Source organism: Erinaceus europaeus, chromosome 3 (assembly GCF_950295315.1).
Source record: "Erinaceus europaeus chromosome 3, mEriEur2.1, whole genome shotgun sequence".
NCBI lineage: Eukaryota > Metazoa > Chordata > Mammalia > Eulipotyphla > Erinaceidae > Erinaceus > Erinaceus europaeus.
Window position 1 is genome coordinate 10,655,451 of NC_080164.1, and position 11,234 is coordinate 10,666,684.

Here is an 11,234-nt window from a genome sequence, read left to right on the forward strand (position 1 = left end):
GCAGCTCATGGAGGGAAGAAGCCCCTGGCTTGCTCGTTGCATCAGCTGAGTGCCCAGATGGGAGGTGGGGCTGGATCATCAAAAAAGTGAGGTGCAGGCCTAGAGAAGACCTGGCAGCTCACTTGACCTTGACTGAGCCCCTTCTCTGTTTATTCTTTCTCTGGAGACGGAGTGTGAGAGTCAGTCCAGCCAGGAGCAATCCCACAGCACACAGCACCCCTGGGGTGGTCTTCCTAGCCAAGCAGAAGTCCACGTGGGCACAATGCCTCACCTTCATCAAAGAATCTGCTGTTGAGCTTGGGTGTGTCTTCCAGTGTCAGAGTCTGCGTGACCTGTGTCTTCACACCATATTTATTTCTGGTCACAAAGGAAGCAGAGCAAAGCATTAGGCACTGGCCAGTTCCCCCCCGACACACACACACACACCCCAGAACTTGTGCTTCTCTTCAGGGTGACCTGTCTTCACTTGTCCACCTTTCAGGGTGGGGCTACATCTTGACATTCTGGACCCTCTAGGGAGAAGCACCCCTCTCCTCCTGGTCACCCCAGCTGCCCCCCATAAGAGGGACACATGTGCCTTCCTCCTGCCACCTGGAGGGAGTGTCCAGAGAGCAGAACTCCCAAATCCCTTGCCTCTTCATGCTACAGTGCCAAGAATGTCACTCAAAAACACACCTCAGCAGACAGCTCAGTTTGTAAGATGAATCTGGACTCACACGTCTCCCCTCCAAATCCCAAATCCCGAGGTAAGCCTTTCCCACAGGGGTGCCTGTAAGAAAACGTGTGCCCCAGCTGTTCTGGAACCCTTCAAATCTCATAGTTTTTGCAAACTTGAGACTTTTCCTGCTAAGTGGCTTACTGGTTTTGAGGAGGAAGACAGACCAGGGCTGGGGCCGGTTATTTATTTATTTATTTTAAGTGTGGGGGGGTCTCTTCACAGCTCCCATTGAAGCACAGGCAGAACCACAGGGGAAGCATTCAGGGGCTGTCACTCTCTTAGGTGAGAACTCAGGGCTCAAGCAAGAGACCCACCTGTAGGAGAAAGGCAGGAACAGGTGTTGCTCTTGGCATCTGGCTTCTGACACGTGCTTCCTCTTGGGGTCCAGCGTGTACTGGCAGGCCTGGTGGCTGTCGGTCAGAGTTGACAGGGGGTGGCTCTGTGAATGAGACCAGGACAACAACCTGGATCAGTCCCAGGGGCCTGGACCTGAGTCCCGAACTGTAGCCACCTACCTCCAGGAAGGTGGGTGGCTGTATCACTCACTGCACCTGCTCAGTTCAAGAAGGGTGCTTGGAACTTGATATGCAGACAGGAAGCTGTTGCCACAGGGCTTGTGCAAAGTGCAGTCAGGCTACAGATCCTTCTGTGGCATCCAAACGGACACCTTAGCCTGCACCAAGGGCACGGAGTCTGATGTCTACCCCACACCCGTCTCCCTACTCTGGCACCTGACATGCTATAGCTCACGATGATGTCAAGTCTAAACCTCAGTCTTGAAGCCCTTCTTTCATTCGCAGCTCCTCTGCGTCATTCAGGTTCAGCTTCACATGTTCCATGAGGCTCTGAGACAAGGAGGACTCACTGACGCTCCTATGAATGGAGTGTTCTCTTTCTTGTCCCTGTCAGCCTGTCTCTTCTGTTTATGGTCCTTTATTGCCCTGTGCTTGAACCATGTCCCAACATTGGACCACAGATGTCTGGAGGGGAAGGGCCAGGCTGCACCCATCACTGTGCCACCCCACAGCAACACTCAGGGAGAGACACAGCAGTCAGGACCTTGGCCTCTTGTGCCCATGCCCTTGGGGTCACTGGGCTCCCCATTCTCAGCCGAGGACAGTGGCCAGGAACACAGGCGGCAGGGCAGCAACTGCTCAAGCTCTCGTGCTGATTGAGACAAGCTGCGACTCATGTTCCCCAAGACGGGACAAGGCATTCAGCCAGCTCAGACTCAGAGCAACAGGACAGGGGGCAGAGCAGAAGACATTGCACTGAGGAGGTGCCCCAGGAAGGAGGCCAGGGTGTCAGCCACTGGTGGGGATGGTGGGGCGGGAGGGGGTAAGACAGGACACTCTTTCATTAACTTTGCTCTAAAGGAATGAGGGAAAGAAGGTGCAACATGAGGTTTGGGGCTTCCACAAAGGCCAAAGACTTAGAGCTGGGGATAGATAGCAGCAGCAAGCAAGCCTGCTTCTGTCGCTCACAGACCCAAGGCCTTGGGAAGTCCTTTGCCCAACTTCTTGAGTCTGTAAGAGGCGCAGAGGGCTCAGTCTCCTTATCCCATATGTGTGTGTGTGTGTATATATATATATATATTACTTTTATGTAATTATTATGGATGGGATAGAGACAGAGAGAAATTGAGAGGAACAGGGGAGATAGAGGGAGATAAAGAGAAAGACAACTGTAGCACTGCTTCACCGTTGATGAAGCTTCCCCTGCAGGTGAGCTCAGAGGGCTTGGAGCTGCGTCCTTGCACCCTCTAATGTGTGCGGTTAACCAGGTGCACCCCCCACCCCCACGGGCCCTTCTCCGCCCTGACTTTGAATGCAAAGAGAACAGTGAAGCCTGTGGAGAGCAACTCAGATGCGACACTCACCAGGCCTTGGATGAACGCAAGCGGGCTGACACCTGTGCTGAGAGGCCTGAAGCCCTCGCACCTCTCTAGGTCTCTCTCGATGGCCATTTCAGTCGCCACGGTGCCCTTCCTGGCTTTCACTGTCACATCACTGGAGCAGTTCCCGTACACAGTGTCCTACAAGAGCAGAAGAGGGGACGGGTGTGTCGAATACAGAAACAGCCTCAGGTGGTTTGGGTGGGTCAGGGGTAAGGGTCAGGGAGAGGAGATGGGAAGAAAATGGCTCCTGGGTGGACAGTGGGCACTGCGGGAGCCTGGCTGGCCAAAGCAGGGCTGAGGAGCTAGGCTGGTGGTTCTGAGCCTCGTGGCCTAGCCTCCTCTGGCACCCAGCAAACCCTGGCCCTCGCCTCAGGGTGAGGTTTGTATGGTGCATTCACAGCAAGGATTCCAGCTCCATGACAGGTGTGTCTGGGTGCCCGGCTCCCCAACCACATCCTGACCAAGCACAGGCCCACCTGGTGAGCTATCTCTCCACACCAATGATCCACTTCCTCCCACTGCTCTGCTTGGGTAGCTGGGTGCTTTTCTTCTCTGATTTCCACTTTTCTCTCTCTCTCTCTCTCTTTCTTATATTTGATAGGTCAGAGAGAAATTGAGAGGGGGTGGGGAGATAAGGAAGTACAGACCTGCTTTACCACTTGTGGAGCTTCCCATCCCATGCCCACCCCTGGCAGGGAAAGGGGCTCGAACCCGGATCCTTGCACATAGTAATGTGTGTGCTCAACAGGGTGTGTCACCATCAACGTTCTCCCTTTCTCCTTCCTCCCTCCCTCCCTTGCTTCCTCCCTTCCTTCCTTCCTTCCTTCCTTCTTCCTCATTCCCCCTCTCTCTCTCTCTCTCTCTCTCTCTCAGATGCAGCTTTTGGTGGTTCTGGGGATTGAACCTGGGACCTCTGGAGCCTCCAGCATATAAGTATATTTGCATAACCACTATGCTGTCTCCCTGACATACATTTTTAAAAATTTTATTTATAAAGTGGAAATATTGACAATACCATAGGATAAGAGGGGTACAATTCCACACATTGCCCACCCCCCAGAACTCCGTATCCCCTCCCCTCCCCTGAAGGCTTCCCTATTCTTTATCCCTCTGGGAGTATGGACCCAGAATCATTATGGGGTACAGAAAAGTGGAAGGTCTGGCTTCTGTAATTACTTCCCCGCAAATTCCCCCCCCCCCGTATACATGTTTGTACACTGTGGGATTCATCTCTGACATGTGAAGATGATTGAGTGACCTGTAATATCAATTTTTTTCCACTAGGGTTATTGTTAGGGCTCAGTGCCTGCACCATGATTCCAATTCCAGTTGGCCTTTTTACTTTCTTTTCGTTCCTTTCCTTTTCTTTTCCTGATAGAGATAAAAGGATGGAGGGAAGGAGGCAGGGAGGGAGGGAGGGAGGAAGGGAGGGGACCTTGCAGCATACACTATAGACCTTCTAACTCCTCACCAGAAACAGCACTTGTCGGGCCTCCTCCGTCTCTGGGGGCACCAGCAGGGCAGAGATGATGCCCCTCTTGATGTTCAGAATTTGCTTGGGTTCATCCTTCTCTGGGTAAAGCACAACCTGCTTCCCTCCGGGAAAAGCCAGCCTGAGCTCATGCCTATCTCAGAAACAGAGAGAGAGATACTGAGATCACTGGAGTGTCCTTCCCCCCCCCCCCCCAAGCCTGTTGGAACAAACTGTCAGGGGGGAGCAGAGAGTTCAGCCTCCCTGTCCTCGTTGTTCTTTTTCATTAAATGGTTTTTATTGGTGATTCAATAATGATTAGCAAGACCGCAAGACAACAGGGGTACAAGCTCCCACCACTAGAGTTCCGAATCCCATCCCCTCCCTCCATTGGAAACTTCCCTATTGTTCTCTCTCTGGGAATATGGACCAGCATTCTCGATGGGTTGCAGAAGGTGGAAAGGTCTGACTTCTGCAATTGCTGGACATGGGCACTAAACATCTTTTCTGTATGAATCTGTGCACATGCAGGCATTTCCCCCCAAAAGTATATCAACGTGTATGTGTTTGTGGCCTCCTGCCTTATCCCCTTATGAGGAAAAGAGAGGGAAACAGACACCAGAGCATCACTCAGCCTCTGGTGGAGGTGGGGCAGAGAGCCAAGCAGGGAACAGGCTTTTTAAAATTATTATTATTTCTTTAAAAACACACATCCAAGCCAGGCAGTGATGCATCTGGTTAAGCGTACACATTACAGTGTGCAAAGACCAGGGTTCAAGCCCTCCCCACCCCACTACCACCTGCAGGGGGAAAGCTTTACAAGTGGTGAAGAGGGGCTGCAGGTGTCTCTCTGTCTCTCTCTCTCATTTTATGTCCCCCTCCCCTCTCAGTTTCTGTCTCTATCCAATAATAAATAAACTGAAACACCATATACTGCAAAAAGCACATACTTACAATGGGACATAGTCCTAGTGTTAATACGGACCCTCATACCACAACACAGACAGACAGACAAACACAGGCACATCACACCCATGGATGCCCACATGCCATGCCCTACCTGGACATGGCGGCAGCAAACTCCTCCGAGTTCTTGGTCTTTTTCAGCAAGGCCCTGCCCTCGGCGCTGAAGCCAGACACCTCCTTCAGTGTGCACTGGCTGAGCCTCAGGATAAAGCTGCAGAGCTGCGGGACTTCCAGCTCCACCTGGAGAGAGAAGAGCCCTCAGGAGTGGGAGATGCCCCCGGGGTCCAGCCTTCTTCTCAGGATGCCAAGGAAACTGCTCTTGAGGAACGTTTTATGTGGTAGATAACTCAGTCTCTCTCTCTCTCTCTGTTTCAGTTGTTTCACCACTCCAGTGCCCCTTTTCTATTCATATAGAGAGACACAGAGAGAAAGAGAGGAAGAGAAACACCACAGCACTGAAGCTTCCTCTGCTTCATGCGGTACTGGGAGTCACACCTGGCAAGGCATGTTCCCTACCCAGTGAGCTATCTCTCCTACCTGCTTCTGCCTTGTCTTTGGCCTTTGCCGTATTCTGAGTCACAAGTTTTGCAGGTTAAAAAAAGTGTCTTTTTTTTTTTTTTTTTTTGCCAGAGTTGGAGACTGCAGACTGCAGACAGACAGAGATTGAAAGAGGCCACAGCACCAAAAACTTCCTCTACAGTGCTGGAGGCAAGTTTCAAATCTGGTTAGCAATGAGACAAAATCACAAAATACCCAAATGAGCCATTTCCCCTGGCCAGGGGATGTTTTTTTTTTTGGTTCCCGAGATCTCCTTTTTTTTTCTTTTCCCCAAAGGAGAACAATTGGGTAGCAGGAAGCTAGCCCAAGAGGTAAGGGAAAAAGCAGGGGGAGAGAAAGGGTCCATCACTGGCCCCAAATGTCATAAAAGACTGCATAATTAGGGCGCCGGGGTGGTGGTGCAGTGGGTTAAGCACATATGGCATGAAGCGCAAGGACCAGCATAAGGATCCCGGTTCCAGCCCCCGGCTCCCCACCTGCAGGGGAGTCGCTTCACAAGTGGTGAAGCAGGTCTGCAGGTGTCTGTCTTGCTCTCTCCCTCTCTGTCTTTCCTTCCTCTCTCCATTCCTCTCTGTCCTATCCAACAACAATAACAATACTACTAACAACAATAATAAACAACAAGGGCAACAAAAGGGGGGAAAAATAACCTCCAGGAGCAGTGGATCTTAGTACAGGCACCAAGCTTTAAAATATTTATTTGGCAATGGAGGCTGGGTGGGGTGGAGGGGTAGAATATCACTGGGGCAGATGCAGTGCCAGGGATCCACACACAAGCCCTGCGCCCAACCATTGGCCACCTCTCCTGCCCCACCAGTCTCTGGTGTTTCCCTGCACCATTCAGAGAAATCCTGCTAGGATGGGGGAATTCTATCTTGTCTGCCTGTTCTGATAGGCACTCTTTATTTATTTATTACATAGAGGAAGAAATTCAGAGGGAAAGAGGAGACAGAGAGAGATATCTAGAGACACCTGCAGCCCTGTTTCACCACTTGCAAAGCTTTCCCCCTGCAGGTGGGGATGGGAGGATTGAACCCAGGTCCTTGCGCATGGTATTATGTGCTCTCCACTCAGTGAGCCCCGGCTTGGCCTAGTCTTTCAACTAAGAAACTGAACTTGGACTTCGTGCAGCTGACTGCCCCAGGAAGAAGAGGGGACACCTTTTCCTGGCTTCTCTTCCTACAAGAAGTTCAAGAGTAGCTTGAACTTCAAGTTCAAGAGTAGCTCCTGGCCCACAGGAGCTGGGACCTGAGGACAGAGCTCTCCACAAGGAGCTGGGACCTGAGGACAGAGTTCTCCACAGTAAGTCCTTTCCTTGGGCACAAAGTACAGGACCCTGCTCCAGCTTTTCCCTTGTCAGACAGCAGTCTCCTTGCAGCTCAGAGCAAGGCGGCTCTCCTGAGACTCCCCCCCCACCCAGGTCCCTGCTGGAATTGCTGGGAGTTTAGTCTATCCTCCAGGGCGAACATTCCGGATAAAATCATTCCCATCACATCCAGGAAGCGGATGGACAGGAAGCTCAGCTAGGTTGGTGGATCTTGCTGACTTTTCCCACCAAGGGCTGGTCCCAGTGCTTCAACATTCAGCATGAGCTAAGCAGCTCAATCTGGGCTCCAGGCTCCTCTACCCCATGCCCTCCCCAGCCCCCCCCCCCCCCCCGCACCCCCCAGTCCCTGCCCCTTTCGCCTGGGTTGGTGGATTACCTTGCAGTGGATCTTGGTAGAGCTTCTGGAGTCAGCTGTGCCCGGGAGCTCACTGGTACCCTCAGCCTCATAACTGTACACGTACTTCCTGAAGTGCTTGAATCGAGTCGCGTCTTCTAGAACCAGGAGAAAGAAGTTGGCCAGCGTGCACATGTGCGGCTCAAGGATAAGCCAGTTTGGGGCGGTGAGGAGACAGTGGCATGAATTATAAAAATGGTGGGGGGGGTTGGGGGTGGGTGGTGGCGCAGCGGGTTAAGCGCACGTGGCGCAAAGCGCAAGGGCCGGTGTAAGGATCATGGTTCGAGCCCCGGCTCCCCACCTGCAAGGGAGTCGTTTCACAGGCAGTGAAGCAGGTCTGCAGGTGTCTATCTTTCTCTGCCCCCTCTCTGCCTTCCCCTTCTCTCTCGATTTCTCTCTGTCCCATCCAACAACAGCAATAGCAACAATAATAATAACATCAGCAACAATGGGCAACAAAAGGGAAAAAATGGCCCCAGAAGCAGTGGATTCTTAGTACAGGCACTGAGCCCCAGTAATAACCCTGGAGGCAAAAGAAAAAAAAAGGTAATGGGACTGAAATGACCTTTTGTTTTTCTTTTTGAAAAAACATAATGTTTAATTATAATGCTGTAGTCATGCAAAAAAAAAAAAGATGTTGTGTATATTCAAGTGTATGCCTTTTCCCAGAAAACCATATTGTTTTCCATTTCTTTTCCTCTTTCTTTTATTTGACAGGACAAAGTGAAATGGAGAGGTGGGATGGGGAGAGAGAGGGAGAGGGAGAGACATCTGCAGACCTGCTTCACTATGAAGCCCCCCCCCCATAGGTTGAGATAAGGAAATTGAACCAGGGTCCTTGCACATAGTAACCTGCGCTCCCTACCAGGTGTGGCATCACCAAGTCCCCACCACTGTTTTATCCTTAACCTTTGATTCATGACTTCATCATCACTCAAGACATTAGCACATACAAAACTGTCTACACCTAATTTTTTTTTTTAAGAGTTGACTTCCGGGGCCAGGTGGTGGTGCACCTGACTGAGCGAACACCTTCCCACGCATAAGGACAGGGCTTGAAAGAATCGTGTTCAGTGAGATACGTCAGAAACAAAAGCATGAATATGGGATGACCTCACTCATAGGCAGAAGTTGAAAAACAAGATGAGAAGGGAAAACACTAAGCAGAACTCGGACTGGAGTTGGTGTACTGCACCAAAGTAAAAGACTCTGGGCTGGGGGTGGCGGGTGGGGTTCAGGTCCTGGAACATGATGGCAGAGGAGGACCTAGTTGAATTGTTATGTGGAAAACTAAGAAATGTTACACATGTACAAACTATTATGTTTTACTGACAGCTGTTAACCATTAATCTCCCATTAAAGAAAATAAAAAAACAAATAATGAAAAACAGAAAGAAAAAATGACACAGGACCAAATGGAGTTGACCATGCTGTGTAAAAAATTTAAAGAAGTCAACCTATCTTTTTTAAAAAAAGATACCCAGAATGATTTTGCTGAAGTGACTGTCAGAATCAGCCAGCATGGCTGGAATCTATCACCCAGGCACAAAGGGGAGAAATATGAAGTAATAATTCTCAGAAAAATTAGAATATTTAAAAGTGGTAGCATCAAGCAAAAGGTTAGTGTGATCACGGATGCCTTTTTTGACTTTAAAATAGCCATAGCCTTGTCCCTTTGTGCTATAACTCTTTGAACTACAGAGGAAAGGCCACTAGGTGAGGTTATTTTTTTCTTTTAAATATACCAGAGCACAGCTCAGCTCTGCTTTATGGTGGTACCTTGCACCAGGGAGACTCAGGCTTGAAATTTTTTTGTGTGTAACTGTTATACTACCTTCCCAATCCTAAAGGTTCACACGGTAATAATGGCATGCAATCAAGTGCAGAAACCAATCGTCCTCTTCACCCCCCCACCACACACACACCAAAAAAAGGGTTTTCTGGAGATTTCTACTCTGTTTGAAAAGAGTTTTCTCATCAATTTAAGAAAAGGCTTGTTTGGGTCCTGCGCACAGATGCAGTGATGCCATTTTCCCACAAGATGGCAGTGCCGCTCCACAAGAGGAAACCCTCCCCGCAGGCGAACACAGGCATCACCCACAGGCCAGCTCCGTCAGCCTCTAGGGGTTCAGGCAAACGCCAGGGGGCAGAATTACCCCCAGAAGGATAAAGAGGAGGACAACTATCAGGGGAGGGGATGGGATACGGAGATCTGATGGTGGGAATTGTGTGGAGTTGTACCCCTCTTATCCTATGGTTTTGTCAATGTTTCCTTTTTATAAATTAAAAAAAAAATGAAAAAATGAAAAAAAACAAACAAACAATATAGCATGCCAGGGAAGGTACAATTGGATATCTGTGCCTGGGACTCTGGAAGGCTATATTCTAATTATCCAATAAAGCTGTATGACCCTGGAAACAAACAAAAACAAACAAACAAACAAAAAGAATCAACCCCCTGCACAAGGTTACCAGCGTCTTCTATTGATAAACAGGACAATGATGTCCCTTCTGTCCATGGGCCAAGGGGGGACAGTTCCTCCCCCACTTACGCCCTGGCTGCTTTGGGAACAAAACAAGCTGTGAGTCCCTGTGGGCACGGGCCCGGGAACTGGCTTCCTGGAGCTCAGAGCAGTGCATGCCAACCACGGCACCCTGCCTGCCTTTCCATGATAGAGGGACTGGCTGCTGATGGGGGTGGGGGTACTCTCCCTTGTCCAGTGGGCAAATGCTTACTTGGACAGCTCGGGCTGGTTTTCCCCTGCACTCCGTCTTCTGTAAGAAAAGGAGAGAGAAAGCTGTGAGCTTTTCTGGGCCATCATAGAAAGTGAACAGGAGCAGTCCTGACTGCAGAGAACTTTCTAGATCATCAGGATGGACACTCTGGAACACCAGCTTCCTGCCCTGCTGCCCTGTACTGGAGGACTGTCCAGAGCCTGAAGAGGCCGGGTCCTGTCCCCTGTTCCCAGTAGCACCTGCCTACTGCAGGAAGGCCCTCTGGGGGCTCCCAGACCCTGGTCTGGACCAGCTCCTAGAGCACCTTGTTACCCCTCCTAGCCCCATACTTGCAGGCCCAGGCCAAAACCCCCTAGCCGCCCTGATCTGCAGCCCCCCAGCTCCCAGGCCCACACCCCTGGGCCCAGGCCCCAGCTCTGTAACCCCTAGCCCACACTAACAGGCCCAGGCCTTAGTCCCCCAGTCCCCTAGTCCCCCAGCTTCCTAGCCCCTTCAGCCCCCAGCCCCACACTCACAGATCCCAGCTCCCCAGCCCCCTAACCCCTAGCCCCTCGCCCCACACTCACAGGCCCATGCTCCAGCCCAAAAACCCCACAGCTATAGCCCAGGTCCCAGCTCCCCAGCCCCCTAACTCCTAGCCCCAGCCTCATACCATGGGCCCAGGTCACAGGTCCCAGCTCCACAGTCCCCTAACCCCTAGCCCCTCGCCCCACACCACGGGCCCAGGCCCCAGCCCCAGGCCCACACTAATAGGACCAGGCCTTAGCCCCCAGGCCCCCTAGTCCCCCAGCTCCCCCCCCCCAGCCCCACACTCACAAGCCTAGCTCCCCAGCCCCAGCCCCACACTCACGGGCCCAGGCCCCAGAAAGGAGCAGCAAGAGCAGCAACAGCCTTGGGGCACCCATGGCCCCTGCAGCGGCTGGGCTCCTCGCCTCCTGACTCCCACAGACTGAGCTCCAGTGCCCTGAGATGGAAATGCACTGCCAACGCCCGCACCCTGTTTATACCTTAGGGCCAGGAGGGCGCATTGCAAAAGGGTCAAAGGACGTCCCTGGACTGTTTGCTTTTCCACAGCCCCAGCAGCTCTGATCCTCTGCGCTGGAGGAGGGGGCCCAGGAGCTCTGTGCGGGACCACATCTCGGGGGTCTGGCCCATGGCTGGTCAGTG

The 11,234-nt window shown here is 51.6% G+C and overlaps 1 protein-coding gene across 1 annotated transcript in view; it reads right to left on the bottom strand.

Annotated features, from left to right (window-relative positions):
• APOB (apolipoprotein B) overlaps positions 1-11,027 on the bottom strand; it is a 52,201-nt gene extending 41,174 nt beyond the window's left edge. The window contains exons 1-8 of the mRNA XM_007516778.3: positions 10,918-11,027; positions 10,068-10,106; positions 7,314-7,429; positions 5,147-5,292; positions 4,087-4,240; positions 2,598-2,753; positions 1,033-1,157; positions 272-357 (exon numbers count right to left, since the gene is read on the bottom strand). Coding sequence (XP_007516840.2) covers positions 272-357; positions 1,033-1,157; positions 2,598-2,753; positions 4,087-4,240; positions 5,147-5,292; positions 7,314-7,429; positions 10,068-10,106; positions 10,918-10,972 — 877 coding nt within the window. The 5' untranslated portion in view covers positions 10,973-11,027. The remainder of the gene's footprint in view (positions 1-271; positions 358-1,032; positions 1,158-2,597; positions 2,754-4,086; positions 4,241-5,146; positions 5,293-7,313; positions 7,430-10,067; positions 10,107-10,917) is intronic.
• Between the last annotated feature and the right edge of the window lie 207 nt (positions 11,028-11,234).